The 19,863-nt window shown below is 48.6% G+C and overlaps 8 protein-coding genes across 8 annotated transcripts; 2 read left to right on the forward strand and 6 right to left on the reverse strand.

Annotated features, from left to right (window-relative positions):
* Positions 1-553: 553 nt before the first annotated feature.
* On the reverse strand, positions 554-1,662 carry LAJ45_11270 (uncharacterized protein; the record flags this gene model as incomplete). Its single annotated transcript, XM_046120780.1, has 3 exons — positions 554-665; positions 736-1,110; positions 1,283-1,662. The coding sequence occupies 3 exons, from the start codon at positions 1,660-1,662 to the stop codon at positions 554-556; spliced, it is 867 nt and encodes a 288-aa protein (XP_045965981.1).
* Positions 1,663-2,296: 634 nt separating this feature from the next.
* Positions 2,297-3,169, forward strand: LAJ45_11271 (uncharacterized protein; the record flags this gene model as incomplete). The annotated part of the gene is made up of 3 exons (XM_046120781.1): positions 2,297-2,308; positions 2,386-2,536; positions 2,787-3,169. 3 exons carry the CDS (start codon positions 2,297-2,299, stop codon positions 3,167-3,169), a joined length of 546 nt encoding a protein of 181 aa, XP_045965982.1.
* Positions 3,170-3,539: 370 nt separating this feature from the next.
* LAJ45_11272 (uncharacterized protein) lies at positions 3,540-5,143 on the reverse strand (the record flags this gene model as incomplete). The annotated part of the gene is made up of 3 exons (XM_046120782.1): positions 3,540-4,591; positions 4,658-4,793; positions 4,880-5,143. The coding sequence occupies 3 exons, from the start codon at positions 5,141-5,143 to the stop codon at positions 3,540-3,542; spliced, it is 1,452 nt and encodes a 483-aa protein (XP_045965983.1).
* A 3,690-nt stretch (positions 5,144-8,833) lies between these two features.
* Positions 8,834-11,054, reverse strand: LAJ45_11273 (uncharacterized protein; the record flags this gene model as incomplete). Its single annotated transcript, XM_046120783.1, has 11 exons — positions 8,834-8,855; positions 8,913-8,977; positions 9,029-9,595; positions 9,651-10,009; positions 10,125-10,177; positions 10,233-10,248; positions 10,349-10,424; positions 10,594-10,655; positions 10,722-10,737; positions 10,949-10,982; positions 11,041-11,054. 11 exons carry the CDS (start codon positions 11,052-11,054, stop codon positions 8,834-8,836), a joined length of 1,284 nt encoding a protein of 427 aa, XP_045965984.1.
* Positions 11,055-11,175: 121 nt separating this feature from the next.
* LAJ45_11274 (uncharacterized protein) lies at positions 11,176-12,878 on the forward strand (the record flags this gene model as incomplete). Its single annotated transcript, XM_046120784.1, has 4 exons — positions 11,176-11,540; positions 11,641-12,220; positions 12,281-12,512; positions 12,565-12,878. 4 exons carry the CDS (start codon positions 11,176-11,178, stop codon positions 12,876-12,878), a joined length of 1,491 nt encoding a protein of 496 aa, XP_045965985.1.
* Positions 12,879-13,104: 226 nt separating this feature from the next.
* LAJ45_11275 (uncharacterized protein) lies at positions 13,105-14,064 on the reverse strand (the record flags this gene model as incomplete). The annotated part of the gene is made up of 4 exons (XM_046120785.1): positions 13,105-13,435; positions 13,504-13,783; positions 13,843-13,950; positions 14,010-14,064. The coding sequence occupies 4 exons, from the start codon at positions 14,062-14,064 to the stop codon at positions 13,105-13,107; spliced, it is 774 nt and encodes a 257-aa protein (XP_045965986.1).
* Positions 14,065-15,181: 1,117 nt separating this feature from the next.
* On the reverse strand, positions 15,182-16,862 carry LAJ45_11276 (uncharacterized protein; the record flags this gene model as incomplete). The annotated part of the gene is made up of 6 exons (XM_046120786.1): positions 15,182-15,384; positions 15,445-15,873; positions 15,924-15,976; positions 16,045-16,361; positions 16,416-16,618; positions 16,676-16,862. 6 exons carry the CDS (start codon positions 16,860-16,862, stop codon positions 15,182-15,184), a joined length of 1,392 nt encoding a protein of 463 aa, XP_045965987.1.
* Positions 16,863-17,587: 725 nt separating this feature from the next.
* On the reverse strand, positions 17,588-19,392 carry LAJ45_11277 (uncharacterized protein; the record flags this gene model as incomplete). The annotated part of the gene is made up of 7 exons (XM_046120787.1): positions 17,588-17,995; positions 18,067-18,452; positions 18,519-18,675; positions 18,756-18,935; positions 19,025-19,103; positions 19,164-19,215; positions 19,386-19,392. 7 exons carry the CDS (start codon positions 19,390-19,392, stop codon positions 17,588-17,590), a joined length of 1,269 nt encoding a protein of 422 aa, XP_045965988.1.
* Positions 19,393-19,863: the final 471 nt, after the last annotated feature.

The following is a 19,863-nucleotide window of genomic DNA, read 5'->3' on the forward strand; positions in this document are numbered from 1 at the left end:
ATATCGATTGGAGCTGCTGGCCTACAATCGCAGATTAAACTACCTGAGTATCCTGCTCGTTATTTGGCCAATCTGTCTGTCTCCCCCATGTCAGGGCCGGATGGTGGATTAGGCCGGTTTAGTGAAACTCTTTCAGACCATATTCTTATACAGTATAGTAGATGTAGTATGGTACACAGTCTGGTAGAATTATTGCAGAAGTGGGTTCCCCCGTGACCCGATAGTCCTATTGGCCCTTAAATGCATTTTTTTTTTTTTGCAGTAAGCACGGCCGGACCAAGAAGCCCACTCTTTTAGTCCTGACTTCCGCAATAATTCTACCAGACTGTGTAGATGATTCATGAATGCGGGTCTCTTGGTCTTTACGAGCTCGTCAGCTATATAGATTTCATGATAGCTATACTACGACCCACGCACGAACCCCAGCCAGCCAGCTATAAAGAAAAAGAAAAGAGGAAAAGAGGAAAAGAAACAGAAAAAGGGGAATCTAATTTAAACCATGAAACCATGAAACCATTAACCCATTACCACCACCACAAAGCAACACCCCCCGCTACGACAACGCCTCCGCCTCCGCCCCCGCAGCCTCCGCCTCCTCGTCCTGCCGCCGTATCTCCGCCTCAATCCTCGCCTTCTCCGCCGCCCTCATGCGCATCAACGTGATGCTCTCATAGTCCGTCCCTGCCCCGTCCCCACTCCGCACCCCCACCACCTCCTCCACCAAAAGACGCAAACCTCGGCCCCGCCTTCGCCTCCGGCACCTCACTCCTCCCCTTCCCCACCTCATGCGTCAAATCCGGCTCCTTCCCCGACGCCCACGTCACATCCCTAAACACCGCCAGCTCCCCCCCGCGACCCCCGGAAGAGGCCTCGCAGACAGCGGCGTGCGCAGAAACAATAGACACAAACACGACCAGCGCCGTGCGGAACTTCTTCTCCTTCTCGCCTCCCGTGGCGCCGTCAGCGGCGGCACAACAACATCCTGCACCTCCCCGAAGCGCGAAAACAGCGCCGAGATCCGCGACGCCGTCATCCCGCCCCCCTCCCGCCGCCCCCCTCCCCGCCGGCCGCCGCCGCCGCCGCGCCGCCGCCGCGCCGCTTCCAGCGTACCTTCAGCGTCCGGTCGAGCTCCGTGAACCTCGTCGAGCCACCGGCGCTTCCGCCTCCGCTTCCTCCTCAGCCTCGACTTCAGCCTCCTTCGCAGCAGCCCTCAGCGCCTCCTCGCGCCGCCTTCGCAGCTCCGCGCCCTCCTTCTGCAGCTTCCCGAGCATCCCTTTCAAACGCCTCCTCCGCCTCCTCGACTCGGTGCGTGCCTTTTTCGCGCCGCGCTCGCGGCTCTCCGAGGTCCTCCTTCATGCGGCGGCGGTCGACGTCGAAGGCCTCTGTGCGGCGCTTCCGTGCCAGGCGGGCGTTGCGCGCGGCGTCATAGGCGGCGCGCGTGCCTGGGTCGGAGAGAACGTCGTAGGCGACGGTGAGGAGGTGGAAGGTCTCTGCTGCCGCGGGGTCCGGGTTCTTGTCGGGGTGCCATTTGAGGGATTGTTGGCGGAAGGCTTTGCGGAGTGCGCTGGGGGAGGTCTCGGTGGTGGGGATGGAGAGGAGGGTGTAGAAGTCGGTGGTGGATGTGGTGGCGTAGGTTGCGGCGTCGGCTTCGGTGGAGGGCATTGTGTGTGTGTGTGTTTGTGGGGGGGGGGGGGGGGTGGGTGTTGTAGAAGTGGTGGTGTTGTGGGGTTGTGGAGTGGTGAGAGTTGAGGTGGATGGATCGGAGTGGAAGTTGAAGATTGAAGATTGAGCCTGACGGCCTTGGCGGTTACACGGGCACCACTGGCGATCTGAACCTGGAGTGAAGAAAACAGCAGCTGCAGCACTGCACTGCACTGCAGTTTCCGTTGATGCAGCTACTGAAACAGCTCTCACTGCAGCTAGCTAGAGCATCCATAAACATTACCCCATTACCATTAGCTAGTCTTACCCAATTCTTACCCATCGTAATACTCTCCCCATCCCCAAAGCTGCAACTCGTTACCAATTCCCCGGTCCCAGGCTATAAATTCACCCGGGCAGCACCCCGCGCTCAGCAGAAACAACCTCGGCACCTCCCCCCCCCCCCCCCCCCCGACGACGACGCAGCAGCCAGCCAGCTACAAATTTAGAAGCGCCGCCCGCTCTCTACCCCACAATATCAGTCTCAGTCTCAGTCTCAGTCTCAGTCTCAGTCTCAGTCTCAGTCTCAGTATCAACACCCACTAGTAACGACACCACCAATTCCAATCCCAATTACACCACCAACCACCCCACCATGTCACTCACCGTACCTCCCCCCCTCCCCCCCTCCCCCCCTCCCCCTCCCCTCTCCACACACCCCGCTAACCCCCCCCCCCCCCACAGCGCACCCTTCTCCGCACCCCGCACACAATAGCCTGCATCGGCCGCAACTACGCCGACCACATCAAAGAGCTCAACAACACCACCCCAGCGTCCCATTCTTCTTCCTCAAGCCCCCCGGCACCCTTCTACACCCCAACGCCGGGCCCGTGCTGTGCCCGCGCGGCGTGGACCTGCACTACGAGGTTGAGCTAGCCGCCGTCATTGGCCGCGAGGCTGACGACCTGACTGCTGAGAATGCGTTGGACGCCGTGAAGGGGTGGTGTGTGGGGATTGATATGACGGCGCGGAACTGTATGGCCCCTTCTTCCCCCCTCTGTGTGTGTTCTGTGTGTTCTGTGTGTTCTGTGTGTTCTGTGTGTTCTGTGGGGCGGTGCGCTGACACCAGGGCGTGAATATCCCAGACCAAGAAACCGCCAAATCCAAGCGCCTCCCCTGGACGCTCTGCAAAGGCTTCAAGACCTTCCTCCCCGTCTCGGGGTTCATCCCAAAGTCACTCATCCCCAACGCGCAGGACGCAGAGCTGTACTTGAGCGTGAACGGGGAGGTGCGGCAGCAGGACAGCACGGCGCTGATGCTGTTCGGCGTGCCAAAGCTGCTGCAGCACGTCACGGGCGTGACGACGCTGTATGAGGACGACCTTGTGCTCACGGGGACGCCGAAGGGTGTTGGTAAAGTGGTGGCCGGCGATGTGATGCGTGCGGGGATAAGGGTTGGTGGCAGGGATATTGAGGAGGGGAGGATAGAGGTTCGGGTGGAGGATCGGGTGGGGGGGTTTGGGGCGTAGAGGGGAGGTGGTGGGAGGTACATAGGTAAATATAAATAGAATCTGTGAGGTTTTTTATTTTCGAGAGGTTCTAGATGACTACTGTGGAGAGGAAAGAGGGAGATAAAAAGCAACATGTAGTAGACCCATCATTATCCTGTTGAAGAAGAAACAACCCTTTTTGCAAATGAGAGAAAGAACAATCGTAAACAAACAAGTGGAAAGAAAGAAAAAGAGGCGCTACAGCTCAGCCCCCCCCCCCCCCCCCGAGGTCCTGTAAAGATAAAACTACAATATTGGCCCTCGTAGGCCCCCATTAACATTCCATCCAATCCCAATCCCAAACGCCCGCATCCGCATCATCCACACCCACACGAACCAGCCCCTCCTCCTATGGCGAGACCTCACGGTGGTGCTGCTGCTGATGCTGCTGCTGCTGCTCATGCTCCACCACATCGTTCTCCACCTCCATCAGCATCCGCTCCCACGTCTCAATCATGCCCTTGTAAAAGTCCACATTCGCCGCCGCCAGCCCGCCCAGCGTATCCTTCATCTCGTTGCTCTTGATCCGCTCAAAGTTGGCCACCTCCTTGACCACCTCCTCGTCAAACATCTCCGTCACGTTCCGCGCATTCTCGCTCTCCCGCGTCAGCTCCTCGATCTTCAGCTCGAGCTTCCGTATCCGGTCGCGTCGGCTCTGCTCGTGGTCCACGCCGCGCACGTCTTCGATCTTGGACCGCAGGAAGCCCGTGGGCCCGCTTAGTCCCGTGGTTCCGGTGGGCGCGGAGGCTATCTGGTCTCGCTCCCCGGCGGCGCGGGTGAGGTAGTCTGTCAGTGCTTCGTAGTCGAGTTGCTTCTGCTCCCGGGTCTTGAGAAGAGACTTGAGAGCAACGATGTAGCTCTCCATGTCCCTGAGTGAGCCGAGGTAGTCCTGGTCCGTGTGTTCTTTCAATGTCTTTAATCCCGTACTTGTCGCTTGCACTGCACCTGCAAATACCGCGATGGGTCCCGCCAGCTCCGGCTCGAGGCCTACCAGCTTCAAGAACTCCTTCGATAGGTCTGCATAGTCCGATTCTAAATCGGCCTCGCGGCGGACCACACGGGTAATGATTTTTTCGACATGGCCGAGGTCCTCGTCTAGCTTATCTGCGCGCTCTCTTACCTCAATGAAGCGCCGGTCGGGCTTATGCACCTTGCTGAAAGCATTCAAGAATGTGTCTGTCAACCCCTCAAACACACCTCCCTGGTCGTTAGCATTGGCCGGAGCACCCCTCGCAGGCCTCTTCCGCATGTGAGCATTCCAGTCCGGTGTCTCTAGAAAGATAAACAGCAGCGGAGTTCTGCGGAGCTCCGGGTGCTGCGTGAGGCGCTTCAGAAAGCGGTGCAGCGAGTGTGCTCTGCGCGAGGTAAAGTCGGGGCCAAATCGGTCCCCTCGGACGTACTCTGGGAGATAGTCAGTGGGCGCGGCGCGAGGAGCGGTGGCTTGGAGGGTCTTGGAGATGAGCGCACCCATTTTGTGTTTGTCTGGCAGCGGCGGGACGGCGCATTGCGGAAACTCGCGCGAGAGCGCCTTGTACAGGAAGACAAAGTCTGTGAAACGCCGGCGGACGGCAATGTGGTGGCGTTGGAAGGTTTTAAAGTCGGTCTGGTGGGAGGGGTCAAGGTTGGGGGTGTTAGCTACAGCTCTCCTGTATGGGGATGGGACAGCTTGGAGCTTGGTGTGTTTCTCACGTCGGTCGTGACAAGATAGGAAACAAATGCATCCTTGGTCCCGTCGTGCACTGTCTGTGGGTCCCCAACGGTTGTGATGAGTTTTTCGTCGCCTATGCCAGCTAGATCTACGGCATCGGCGCTGGGCCCGGCCTGTGATACCATGTCATCGTCATCGTGTAGTGCGTGCTGGGCGTAGTCTTCGGAGTGAGATGTAGCGGGTCGTGAGTTGTCTGTGTCATCATCGGTGCCGCTCCTCCATTGCACGTCGTCGAAAGCATCCATATCTTCTGTAGGGTGTATATATGTCTGAGTGTGATGGCAGAATGTGAATATATGGTGGTGGTGGTTGATGTTGAGTAAATGAGAATAGGAGATGGAGGGGAGATGGCGGGGGGAGAGAGGTAGGTACGTGCAGGGGGTGTGTGGCAGGGAAGGTGATAGGTTATGTTCAGGATACAGACGACGGTTTCAGGATCGCCAGTTACGTCGTTGGCCTTGGCGGTGAGACACGGGGCATCACTCGCTGCCAGCTGAACACGGAGGGGCGTTTCTGCCAGCCATTGGGGGCTGTTTGTGGACCTTCTGCCTGCCTTTATTGCCCTCCTTACTTTTCGTAGGGTGGCAAAGGCTGGTAGTCATGGTGGATCCAACTTTTGGGCTAGCTAATACTCAACCTCCTGTGACGGACGGTTTGGAGAAGTACCAGGGAGACCCAGATATGAAGGGTAAGATCTGTTATATGAAGTCTTCGTTGAGGCCGATGGAATGAATCCTTGCTGTTTGATACTAGTCAACGTCTTGTGGTCACTGGCAATCATGATATATCACTCGCCTGAACCGTAGCTTCCTGGAATGCAGATTCTTTTCAATAACTGAGGCGCCGCCGCAGGTACAGAAAAACTATGGTCACAATGTAGGTAGCAAATTTCACAGTTTTGACTCGGTGATATCGACGACAAGCGGGGTGTTTCCTTCATCGCTGTTTATCAAACTATCGATAGATAGTGCATGTGCATGTGCATATGTAGGTCCAACCTACTGCATCTCTTAGCGATATATCAGAATGTTTTAAGAATCGGTGCATCTACAGAGCCACCAGTCGCCCGCCCATGCCTTTGCCCGCCTCCTGGCTTTACTATGTATGCAGCCGTAGTGTGCAACAACCACCTACCAAGATTGAAAGAAAGCTCTCCGCGTCAAGCCTGACTTGAGGTGTTACCCGCCCACCTTGGTGGCCCTCCACACTACATGTCTCCCCTTCCCACACATATCTCCTCCACTACGTGCAGATATCCCCCTTCCAGATCTCCACACACGAAGAATCAAAGTTTAATCTTCCTCCCTCGTCAAGTACCAAGGACGGCCTCATAATACAGCATCTTCTCCGCTTAGTGTGTGCCCCTCTATGGGAGTGTCCCCTTCCCTCTATCAGTCTCTGAACTGCAGCCGATGAATCAACTAAAAAGTAGTAGGCAGGCATTGGTTCTATAGGAATTGGTTCTTTGGACATCACTACATTTAGATCGTTTTGGGGATCGCTACAAACCCTCATGTTTAACTGAACTATGGCTGGGGGAGGGGGCCTGGGTCAGTGGGTTTTGGCTTGCGAGTTTGACTTTAGCTTTTAACTGGTTCCTCCAGCTTCTTTACTCTTGGCTGCTGACTATGGCTTTTATTCGTCCGCCCCTAGTCTCGCCTGCGCTCCATTTTATTGCCGGGTCAGATAAGACTGGCGGACATAAAATCTGTTGTCTTTGGCACACTTGGGATTGTTAGCCTCCATGTTGCTAGTTTAGAATACGACGAGGGAGCGGAGAGCTTTTATTGTGGTATTTGGGCTGGCAAGTCTAGTTTATGGTTTCTATCAGGGAGACTAGTCTCTTCTGGTTATTTGGTTCTTTGGCTGCTGACTTTTAGGAGCGAATTCCGGCCCAATCATTCATTTTTAGCTCTCCTTTTATCCAAAATATCCATGGTTCCCCGTTGAACTTTGGAATATATCTGAGCGAAATCCAATGGGCATCAGCTCAACGTCTTTAGCACATATACCAACCAAAAAACACAAGACACGGTGGGACGAGACCGAAGAAGGACATGGCCGGTCCACTCTCCCTCTGATTTTCATGAGGTATAAACGTACCTCCGCCCCATCCATCCTAAATAGGGCGATTTTGAAACATGTTAATATTTCTTTTGGGACTCGGGGACCAACTGCAATTCAGCCTGACGCTCAAGTTCGCGAGCAAGACTTCGGGCTCTTTGGCGCAGAAATTTTGGAAATATGGAAGCCTGTATATATGGGACTGCAAATATATGTGCCCGATAGAAATCTGTTCTAGTGCACATTGGAAAAAGAGTTAATAATTTCACCCTTGCCCGTCTACTTGGGCTTGCATCTTGACAGGATTATTTATCACCTACTACTGGCCACCTGGGTTTCAAACATGTGCAGAGGATGATATCCCCATACTGGGGAAAGTATAGATACTCCATCACCGTGGTATTCTACATCTAGGACGCTGGTCGAAACCTCTCTAGCTACGCTTGTAGTATATTTGATATAAAAATCAAAACAGTTCTTCAAGCTTCCGCCCAATATATTATAGATGTGGCTGTGCACACTTCTTTCTATCTAACAAGGTTACGGCACCGCTCTCTAATAGATTATGCTTCTTGGGGGCCGCAATATATTAATTAATAGGTTGGGCGTTGGTAGTGCCAATTACCAGACCGTTTTTTTTTTTGGCTTGGGAGAACCCTAGCTCATATAAGTATTATAATACTGCACCTAAGTGCATATCATTCCCCTCTCCTCCTCTCCCCCGGGCCCTGGCCGAGGATCGGGCTGACTATCTTATTGGGCAGTAACTACCGGCTTTTGCACTGTTGGCCAACTGATTCTGCAGGGTGTGCCCTTGAAGCCAAGCATACAACGATAAACAGCCCTTTGAATCTTCACGCTCGGAGGTTGCTGCTCGATCACCAATTCCAACGAGGAGGAAGTGAATGAATGATCACATCGGGGGTAAATCGGAATATATTGCAGCTGTTGGAACAAGTCCTAACCCAATCCTTTGACCGGTATGTTATTCTCCGTAAACGCAACGATAACTAAATACATGTATGTACCTAGGCTTGTTGCCAATCAACCTGCTACCACACTGGGAACGAGCCTCAGCAACCACCCCCACTTTATCCCACATCATCGATCATATCCAGTAGATCACCGAGGATAGCAACTACGCACCCCGTCCTAGTTGCAGCCCGAATCGCCGCATTTGCCCAATCTGGCCGATGTAAGCCCGATCCGATCGGTCGGGTCAAGATGATTGGGATATCATTGGCACCAGTGAAATTTCCCCGCACCCAACATGAGTTCTTGTCTGTTGATGTGGTTAGTTCATCGTGTACCTACTCAGACCTGGAGCTACAGCTGCATCTTCGGCATTTCTCTATCTCAATTTCCCCTGATCTGGATATGAATGGTAGTGTACTAAGAAATGGCCTTCTTAATAAACGAGCAATGATACATATGGACGTAAGGATAACTGTAATATAGAACGTAGATATCATTACTTTTCCCCCGCCTTCCTCAAAACACCACTTCTCAAATTCTACAAAACAAAGGAGAAGGAAAAAGAAAATCCAGAAAGAAAAACAAGGAACGAGAATCGATTTATTCCCGCTCCTCACAACCCCCATTACCCGCGTAAGCTCGAGAATTGCAGCTGTCCAGCCATATTGTTTTTGAATTTTGGAAAAAACAGAATGCATCCCCCAAACCCCAGAGTAAAAACCAAACACACATACAATCGTATAGAATATCAAAGTATCCATGGGACTAGAAATGAAGAAATAAGAGATAAAACACCACCACTCGTAGGCTTTCTATACTTGCTTTGGGTAAGTCAGAATTCCTACGTTGTAACTTTTATTGTTTTAAAACGGTTTTTTGATTTGCTTGAATGACATTTAAATGAGGTCGGCAACATTCCTAAAACCCAATTAGCATGAAGATTATGGCGGTGATAGATTAAGCGGGGGTACAAACATTGGCATCTCCTCGATCTGGGTCGAGTAGAACTGTTCGATCTCACGCATCATGCGGACATCATCCTATAAAGGTCAGCTACCTAATATTCAAGTATACCAAGTGGATTAGCTTACAGCAGTAACGAAGTTAATAGCAACACCCTTTCGTCCGAAACGACCACCACGACCGATACGGTGGATGTAGTTCTCGCGGTTAGCGGGAAGGTCGTAGTTGATGACCAAGGAGACCTGCTGGACATCGATACCACGAGCCAACAAATCAGTGGCGATCAAGACACGAGAAGATCCTGAACGGAACTCCTTCATAATCAAGTCACGCTGAGTCTGATCCATATCTCCGTGCATAGCGGAAACGGTGAAATCACGCTGGGTGAGCTTCTCGGTAAGCCAATCAACCTTTCTGCGGGTGTTGCAGAAAATGACTGCCTGAGTGATTGTAACAGTCTCGTACAAATCGGAGAGAGTGTCGAGCTTCCAGTCTTCTTTCTCAACAGCAATGTAGAATTGCTTGATACCTTCAAGGGTCAATTCGGCCTTCTTGACCAAAATGCGGACGGGGTCGCGCATGAACTTAGTGGTGACCTCCAACACATCCTGGGGCATGGTGGCAGAAAGAAGGACGACTTGGGTCGACTGTGGGAGAAGCTGGAAGATGTCGTAAATTTGTTCGGTGAATCCACGCTAGAGAGAAATGTTAGTAGTGCTTAATGGAGAGTCCAGTCAGTAGTTTACATACAGACAACATCTCATCAGCCTCATCAAGGACGAAGAGCTTAATCGCATCGGTCTTCAAGGCGCGGCGCTGAATCATGTCGTGAACACGGCCGGGGGTTCCAACAACGACGTGAACACCGTCCTGGAGGATCTTCATGTCATCACGGACGACGGTTCCTCCGATACAAGCATGGCACTCAACGTTCATGAAGTCACCGATAGCAACGACGACCTTTTGAATCTGCTGAGCGAGCTCACGAGTAGGGGCCAAAATCAATGCCTGGCATTGCTTGAGGTTGAGATCAATCTTCTGGAGGACGGAAATAGAGAAAGTGGCAGTCTTTCCGGTTCCTGACTGAGCCTGGGCGATGACATCGCGGTCTGGTAAAGAGTGATTTAGTGAGGGGGCCCGCGGATATTTTTTACACAACATGCAGCCACAGTGGTTGTCATGCAGAGTGGGGGGGTGGTGGGGCAAAAGAGGGGTAGTACTCACTGTTGATCACAGGGAGAATCGCACGCTGCTGAATAGCAGAGGGACGTTCAAAACTATTTAATGGTGAGTATAATCGAAATAAAAAGAAGTCGATTTGAGTCTTCTTACCCATAGGCGTAAATTCCTATATCAGAAATGTTAGCTTGGGAAATTTTGTCTTGGCAGCGCATAGTAGCGCTGCAGGAACATCAGACTAAGATGCCAAGAAATGTTTCAAAACTAACCTCTCAAAAGTTCAGCCTTGAGGTCCATGCTGTCAAAGTTGTCGACGGTTTCATCGTAGTTGGACTCGATTTGTCCCTAAGGAGTAGAAAATTATGTGAGTTCAAGTGCCTATATAACCCCGCCAAAGAGAGCCCGCAGCCCTGTGCGGCAAAGGCCCGAGAGAGGGGAGAGAGCGTGATATAGGCAGCCAGAGCCAACAGGACGTTGGATGGGGTTTTTAAGGGAGGGGAAACTTTGGGCTTACCTCGACGTCTTTCAAACCTTCGGTGGCCATGTTGGGTGGTAGTGAAGTTTTTGTTTTTAATGCTGAAGGAAACAGATTAGTCAAGTCTTCCCCTAGAGAATCCTAGCCAGTAAATCAGAAATCCATACTTTTTAAAGCAAATAGCTATCAAATGAGTCTCTGCTAATAAGAGAGACTGGAGCGTGGTGGATGATGGTTGTAAAGTTGGTGGGATGAGAGGAGAAATGGAGAAGAGGAGGGGACGACAACTCAAATAAAGCAAAGCAAAAAAAAAAAAAAAAAAAACGAGGGGTGCCCACAAGTGCAGACTGTTTTTTTTTCCAAGCAATGTAACCCGCCACGTCCCCCCACTAACTAATTCAGCCACTTTTGTCAAGAGTAGAAAGGATCTACCAATTCTAAGCGTTATCAGCGTATCAATACTATGTTAAGAATTCCATTAGGGACGTAATGCTGAGCATGTTGAACCCAAACTGGCAGGAATAAGCCACAGTCACACTAGCAAACCTACGTAGGAGGTAAAATTAAAATTCAAAACCTTACATCACATAAATTTGGAAAAACGATATCAAGTGGAGAGTGATGGCTCCTTCAACAACCCTTATAGATCCTATACCCTCTCCACCGTCAAAACGTCAGAAAATATTTTCAGTGACTGGTGTGAATATAGAAGCCGATATTCTTTCAATTTCCGATGAAAAAGGCTTTGAGGATACAGCGACCATCTCTTCTCATCCTCTTCGAATAAAACCCAGCGGAAATGCCTACACCTCGGAATCGAATCTCCGTGAGACCTCAACGGGATTATTTGCAGTCTTTCCCGACGAATTGATTATCGATATATTAGGATATCTAGATGCCGAAAGCCTTTCTCAACTGGGATTTACGAGTAGGGGTCTTTATGCCTTTAGTCGTCATGAAGAGCTATGGAAAGCACTATTTATAGAGTATGCATAATCCTCACATTTAGAGCCAGGCCTTCGCAACATCGATTGTATACCGCCGATAATTTTTGCCTGTAGTATTTGCTAATCATATATCTCTCAGATCACCTAAGTCTAAGCTTCCATTCACCTGGCGTGGAATCTGGCGTCGAACCCATCTATCATTGCCTTTCAGTAAAGAGGTTCTGATACCAACTCCAGACCTATTTTCTGATACCCTTCATAGACCTTTTCATATGTCTCAAATTCCGCTTAAGCCTTATGCTTCTAAGATCCCTTCACAAAATGCTATCCTTTGTCTCCCCGACATGACTGCAGAGGATTTTAACCAAAAATACTCCACTGCACCATTCATACTTACCAGTCCAGTCAAGGACTGGGCAGGATACAAGGAGTGGTCTATTGCATCTTTAGTGGACAGGTACCGTGATGTCCGCTTTCGTGCCGAAAGTGTAGATTGGCGACTCGGTGATTACTATGATTATATGAGAGACCAAACGGACGAAAGCCCGCTGTATCTTTTTGATCGGGCATTTGTAGAGAAGACAGGTGGAGAGCTAGGACGTGGTTTCACAGTGCCTGAATGCTTTGGAAAAGATTATTTCGAGGTTCTTGGAGATGAGAGACCTGATAGACGGTGGATGATCCTGGGACCTGAGCGAAGCGGCAGTACATTTCATAAAGTAAGGAGTCATAAGTCTTATGTTTTCGGGGAAGTAATTGGTTCTAATAACCGGCCGTAGGACCCAAATGCGACCTCAGCCTGGAATGCCGTTATTGAGGGAGAGAAGTACTGGATAATGTTCCCACCAGGGTCTCCTCCACCCGGAGTCTATGAATCTGAAGACCATAGCGAAGTTACATCGCCCTTGAGTATCGCAGAATGGCTTGTAGGCTTTCACCGAGAGGCAAGGAGAACAAAAGGGTGTCGAGAAGGTATTTGTAAAGCTGGCGAGATATTATACGTCCCTTCAGGTAATTTCTGTCATTTGAATAATCATCGCTGCCTCTAATAACCTCCATATAGGATGGTGGCATCTTGTGGTCAACCTTTCACCATCGCTTGCATTGACCCAGAATTTCATACCCCCAACCCAGCTTTCGGCCGCGATAGAGTTTCTACGGGATCAACCGGGGTCAGTATCCGGGTTCAATACAAAAAGAGTGAGGGATCCGTATGGATTATTCATAAAAAGGATGGAGGAGCAATACCCAGTGGAGCTCCAGGCGGCTTTGGAAAAGCTGGAGAAGAAGAAAAAGACAAAGTGGGGCACGCTTACTGACACAAAGGGACAAGGTTTTAGCTTTGGTTTTGGCTGTGAGGATAGTGATGAAGAATGAAATGATTAAATTGGGAAACCCCTAGATGCCAACTGTTTTTATGCTGGAGCATCATAAAACTTTAATAAAAAAGTATGTACAACACTTACGGATAGGATATCGAGTAAAGCCGTCGATTGTATTACATCAAGTTTTTATATTTTGTGAGAAAAGCAATGTATCAATTAGGAAAAGAGCCAGGAATATGGTACACAGAATTATACACATTGAACAAAAAGAAATGATTTTAATCATCGATACCGCCCCATTCTTCATCTTCCATTTCTTCATCCTCATCTTCGCTTTCGGGCTCCGTTTGAGCAACCTTTTTCTTAATCTCGCCCTCCGGAGCCTTTTCAAATCCCCAGTTGGCCAATCTCCCGTCAAGCAATAATTCCTTTGCTTTTACCCTGACCATTTTAGTCGGTGACTTTACGCTCAGTATTTGAAATGGCTCGACTAGCTGTTCAGCAGGCAAAGGGTCCTTCATATCTTCTGGACTCAGTTTCTCTAGCTCATCCACAAAAATATCCGTCAAATGAAACCGAAGGCCGTTGGGTACTTTGTTGTCAGTAGGACTATTATGAAATACCTGTTAGTTCACCTCACTTCCACATTCATATCCAAAAACTCCATGAAAACCCACTTTAAAGGTACCTCCTTTATAACCTTCACAACACTCTCAACGAGACCGGCATCCCAATTCCTTCCACGCATGTATCTGAAGCTACTCGCCAGGTACATTCTGACGAGCAGCAAGAATTTGTCCATCCTCAACACATCGATTCCGTTCCATTCCCGAACCATGGTAATCCAAAATGCTTCAAGAAACAACACAAAATTCTTCTCCTCCATAGGTGTTAAAAGCTCTGCCAGGTCGGCAGCGAGTCGCTGCTGAGTCCGTGGGCGATCCGACAGCCACATGCCTATTAAGCTACCCTTCAGTATCCCAGACAGAGAAACACCACTCGCTCACGCAACCTACAGTAAAAAAGTCCTTTCCATAACTTCAAAAGCTCTATCTGAGTGAAATTGCGTTGCGAGGAAAGGTAGCTGCGCAGCGACGCTACAGCTTTATCGCGGGTTGGCCGGTCTATTTAAAAGTGTCAGAGGTTATAATATTATTCGCAACTTTTAGTAAAACGATCTTACCATTCGCCGCTAATTGCTTCACAAATGGTGCTTGCTGGAGTTTCGAATCGGTCATTTGTGAGATTTCGCGATAGTGGGGCGCTGAAGAAAGAAAAGTTAGGTTTCAGAAAATTGTTGGTGCAACAATGAGCCTCATTGCTTGCGGCCGGGTAATTATACAACAATTATCACGAATCTAGCTCTCACTCCAGACAAAATTTCGCTATTTTTATTCACGTTTTAATTCTTCTCGACGGACTGATAAAAGTGAAGGATGATTCAACGTAATTATGATGACGGTAGTAAACATAAAAAGCAGCAAGAATCTAAGATATATATATCCCCGCCTCGGATTACATATATTCAACTTGTCATGATTACATGTAGCCATCTTTTCAGACCTACATAACCACATAACCACATGATGCACTATACTCTCGCAAATAGGCTAGATTGAGTGAAAATAAAAATAATGTTTTGCTACAAGTCCAAACTACATGACCTCACCCTAACCCATAAAAGTATAGCGTAATGAGTGACATTAATTGCAACAATATTGGCAAAAACAGTACGCTTTAGTACGAACCGCGGTTTTAAGGGACCAATCAGAGCCAGCTAGTTTGAATTATGTTGCCCGTAGCATATTTCAATTCATAATTCGAATTACCTTGCTATTTATTCTAAACCTTTAGAAAAGCGCAGTTATTCTTACTTTGGACTATTGCTGCGGAAACAAACACATATTATAATGCGAATTTCGTAGCAAGGCTCTTCTAGTGGATCGGATCTTTGTTTAGAGCGAAACTTGTAGCTCCCGAGATATCTTCACAGTTAATAAAATAGACTTAATTTTTCGCATTAAAGTATCTATAGATATGGAGGAAATCTCCTCCGGGAAATATATTCAGCCATTGCTGTTAATAACATCGAGTGATAGTATATGAAGAGAGGTACCTATCATTAAAAGAGCATCAACACGTGTGTATCTAGGCCTACAGCTCACCTTCTCATAAAGTTAAAAGTAAAAAAAACACCGAGGAATATGTCTTTGTCCAACCAATTCAATATAATATATATTCTGAGCTCGTGTAGACCACGGAAAAGGAATCGTCAACCAAATTCGATCCATAATTCGCCTTCTAGCACCTCAATAAAACAACGTTAACAATATTCCAATTTCACACATAAATAGCTTATCTGCCCCCAGAAGCCTGCTTCATGATTAACGACTTCAACCCAGTCATTGCATCAACCGCACTCAGTCCAAAAGACCTCAACGCCACAATTGGGGCAGATGTTGTTCCATATAGCTTATGGAGCTTGTCAACGACACCCAACATAAGGTGATTCTTGAAGTATTGTTCGGAGTAGTATGGCTCAAGAGAAAGAACGGAACCTTGGATGTATTGTCAAAAAATGTCAGGTGTAAAGGGTTAAAAATCAATGATAGGTTTACCGATATCCTGCCCGTTCTGCACAGCTGTCTCAACAGTCTTGATTAAAGATTGAACATCGCCGATTCCTTGGTTCAGTCCTTGGCCAGCAAGTGGGTGAACTGTGTGCGCAGCATCCCCAATCAATGCAACCCGTTCCCCAATATACGTATCGGCATGCCTCAATTTTAGTGGAAACGAGGCAACTGATTTGTCCTGTACGCCCACGACCCTTCCAGGGACACGGGTATAATCGAATTGGGTCACTGATTCTCTCCACTGAACTTCTCCCGCAATTCCAGAATCAAGATCTTTGATGAAGTCGATATCTACATGGCTCAGCCTAAACGCTGCATTAACCATAGCAGCCATATCTGTAGGTGCCAAGGTCTTGAGCTTTGCCGCGTTCTGGGGGTTGTGGACCATACGAGGGTTGCAAAATCGCCAGGAAGCTACAGTTTATCAGCGTTGCAAAGATGGGTGAAATTCAGAGGAGACTTACAGGTAGCAGTGCCACTGGTCCCGACGGCAAGAATCTCTGATATGCCGTTTTTTCTATTCCCAAGGAGCTCCCCTCAGCCAACTTCACAGTGGCAACCACGCCATGGCGATCATAGTCCCACCCGCGACTCTCAATTCCAGCGAACGTTCTGACGGGCGAATTGGCACCATCCGCACCGACTAACAATCTCGCCGTTAGCTTCCTCCCGCCTGTGATCTCTACTGTTGGCCATGTTCGTAGATCAAGCTCTCCATTATCCTCTCCGAAAGATATATTCTCAACGCGGGTCTTGTCTATCACTTCTACTCCACCCAGCTCGGACAAGCGCGAGAGTAAACCGTGAACGAGGTTGGTATTCTCAGTCATGTATGCGATTGTTTCACTGGCGGATGGATTCCAATTAAATTGAATGCGAGAGCCCGAGATGCCATCCCAAACCTGCACAACGATATTAATGATCCGGCCTTTAAAAATTTAAAATAAACCTCATACCTGCATGCCGTGATAGGCCTGGACACGGTCACGGTCCACATGCTTCCATGCTCCAATATCCGTCAAAAACCCAACCGACCCTGGTGTCAGTGAGCTGACTCTATTTGAAAATGTTTGGGGCTCAGGCTTCCAATTTCTCCCGGGAGCCAAATCGAAACCCTCAACAAGTGCAACCCGAAGGCCGTTTGTTACACTTGATGAACCTACATCACGAATCAGAGAGAGATAATTTCATCCCTGTGAACTAGGGTTGAACATACGCAGAGAGCTCGCCAACGACAGTCCTGCCGGCCCACCACCAACAACTACAACGTCGTACAGATCTGCTTTAGTTGCAGTAGCATAGCTTCTCCTCGCGTGGCTTACTCGAGGCCTCATGACACCATGATTTGTTCGCAGGGCAGATATCACTGCAGAGTATTGTCGTAGGGGCCTTATAGAATTCATCTTGTTGTGTAAACTTGCGGTAAAGAGATTGGGACGTATACGTAGTGTGGGGTTAGCGAATGCGACGGTGCACGGACCATGTCATCTGTAGAGTAACATGGGACTCGAGAGCACCCATTACTGGCAGATATCTTTATGTGAATCAAAATTACCCCTCTTCTTTCTTGTAAGCGCAGGAGGGCCATACGATTCAGCAGATACATGCCTCAACAAAATGGGCATAAGTATACATTCTAGTGCAAAGACTTTAGTGTAAATAAATAAAATTACAATTTAGAGGAAAGACTTTAAGGAAATGTCTCATGGCCGGCCACTATGCAATGCAGGATTCAACCTATCAAGCATTTATCCGGCACATGATGTTCGAGATCTACGCCTAACCCTCAAGGAGTAGAATACCTCAATAATCTTTCATACTTTCCTTTAGGATTCCAGAAGAGGCGAAGGACTAGATGTTTAACTGTACTGATCCTGTACTCACCTAGTAATAGTTCAACTAATGCGCAATACAGAATACATACATGCATACTTAACAATAAAACCTTTAAAGGCTCCGCCACAAAAAATGGAGAATTAAGTACCAAAGTATACAGTTCTTTTCCTGGATCCTAAACTTTCGAACATCTTTACAAAGGCAAATGCGGAGAAACGAGATACAGGGTCAATTCAAGGAAGAGATGCATCAAAAATCAAAATGGTATATCCGAACCGACTCCTGCCAAACATTACTTCCTTGAACCTGGTTTCTTCTCACTCAAAGTCCTCTCCGTGAGTTGCTTCTCCTCTTCAGCCTTCATCTCCCTAACCTTCGCCAACACTACCTCTCTGAAAATAGCAGATCTTGCCGCTCTTGAAAGTCTGCCGGTGCCCTTTCCAGTAGTAGTAGTAGAACCAGGGGGCTTAGAATCGCCGGGTTTTGTGACCCCCTCTTTGGCAGCTTCCTTTGCATCAGCCGGCACATCGCCCTCGTCGGGATCATCATCGCGCATCCTGAGGGCTTCGATACGGTTGGTGAGTTTGACCATTTCAATACCACGGCGGAGACGGGCCTTGGCGATGTAGGACTTAATCTCTGGCAAGATATCATAGTCGGTGGCAGTTTCACCCTTGAGCCAGCTGTGCTTGAGTGCTTCCTATATCGTAGACGAATTGATTAGTCGCCATCCACAATTCCAAAATAATGTTAGATAAAAGGAAGTATTACCGAGCTAGTAGGACGGTCTTCTGGCTTAGGTTGCAAGAGATCTCCGATAAAGACCTTTGCATCTCTACTAACTTCCTTCCAGTAGCGCTCATGGAAGATAACTCTTCCATTACTGCATTCGTCGATCAAGTCTGCAAGACTCTCACTACGGAATGGCGAGTATCCGCACAGTAAGGTGTAGGTGATAACACCCAAAGACCACATATCGACAGCCTTTCCATGCCCCTTCTTTAACATAACCTCTGGAGCTGCGTAACCGAAGGAGCCAGCCATGGTGGTGAGCATCTCGTTGCTTGAGTCAAGCATCTTGGCGATACCGAAGTCGGCAAGCACGAGGGAGGAATTCGCATCAGGGGTAAGGTACAACAAATTCTCAGGTTTCAAGTCTATTGAATCGATTGTGTTAGCTTATTCGTTCCCTCATAAGTCTTTATAGATTGATAAATGTTTACCCCTGTGGACTATGTTGACGCTGTGCAAGTAGTCGACAGCTTGTAGAACCTCGCGGATAGTCTGCGATGCATCCTTCTCGGTGAATTTTCCGTATTCACAAATACGATCGAAAAGTTCGCCGCCGGTAGCTAACTGAGTAACGATATAGTACTTGTCCTGTTAAACGGATGGATCAGTATCGCTGAACTACAAAAGATCACAGCCCCGGTGGAGCAAAAGAAATAGCAAGTCTTTACCCTTGACTCAAACCAATCGCGAAACTGGACAATATGCGGATGGTGAAGCCTCTGCAGTAGCCTTAATTCGTCATACACCATCTGCTCGTTGCCCTTCACATTTTTCTTCAAAATGATCTTTACAGCGACTTTCCCCTCGGGGCCATCGGCTTCGCGAACGATTCCGTAGGTACCTGCACCCTGTAAAATATGCGCAAAAGCTCGGTCAATCTTTTTTGGTTTCTATAATAACAAAGGTTTTAGGGAGGAGGAAGGAGCAGGAGACTAACCAAAGTGCGGCCCATTTTGTACTGGACCCTGAATGGTTCATCGTCATCGTTAGTCAGTTGGCTTCTAAAGCTACCGAAGCTAATTCCAAAAAACATTGCGCGAGGAATAGCTGATTTTATCAAGCTGAGTATCTCTCACTTCTTATCATAGGTAGGCGGCTGCCCGTGTAGCTTGTTAAGGACCGAGGAAACTAATAGAACACGATAAGGAGTAAGTAACACTGTAAAAGCACCTTGCGATACTGAACACGCGATATTATGTTTATAGGCGAGATAATAAAACACAAGTGATAGAAAGGCTTGGGTAGAAGATGTAACGGGAATGAACAGAAAAGGGGAGACAAAGCAAACGGAAGCTTACAGCTCATGTTCTCGATTAACCACTTGTGAACTAATAAATGTCTCTAATTATTGGATTATCTGGATAAGTATGAGAGAGAGTGGAAGCGGGTGATGTATTTATTTGACTGTCTCGAGAAGGGAGATAGGAAGGTAGAGGGCTGATCGAGGGGTTCCAGGGGAGAAATAGGCTTTGACGTTCTAAGGGTTCGTGAGCTGAATGCAGCTGCGGGGGCGGGGCAGATTAGGAACGCTCAGCTCAGGGTTAGGGTTAATCACAAGGCTACATGTAGGTACTGCAGAGTCCTACATGTACGCACGAGAAACCGCGCCTACAACAACAGATATTACTCATTGCCAGGGTTAAACGTATTCATGGAATTCTCATAGAATGGAGGCACCTACAGTCGATACATCTCAGATTCAAGTCGAGATTTATGTGCTCTATTGTATGTTACATACATGTAGTCCGTACATGTAGCTACATGTAGGCTCGTGCC

The sequence above is a fragment of the Morchella importuna genome (assembly GCF_003444635.1).
Source record: "Morchella importuna strain M04M26 chromosome Unknown Morimp01GS062, whole genome shotgun sequence".
Taxonomy (NCBI): domain Eukaryota; kingdom Fungi; phylum Ascomycota; class Pezizomycetes; order Pezizales; family Morchellaceae; genus Morchella; species Morchella importuna.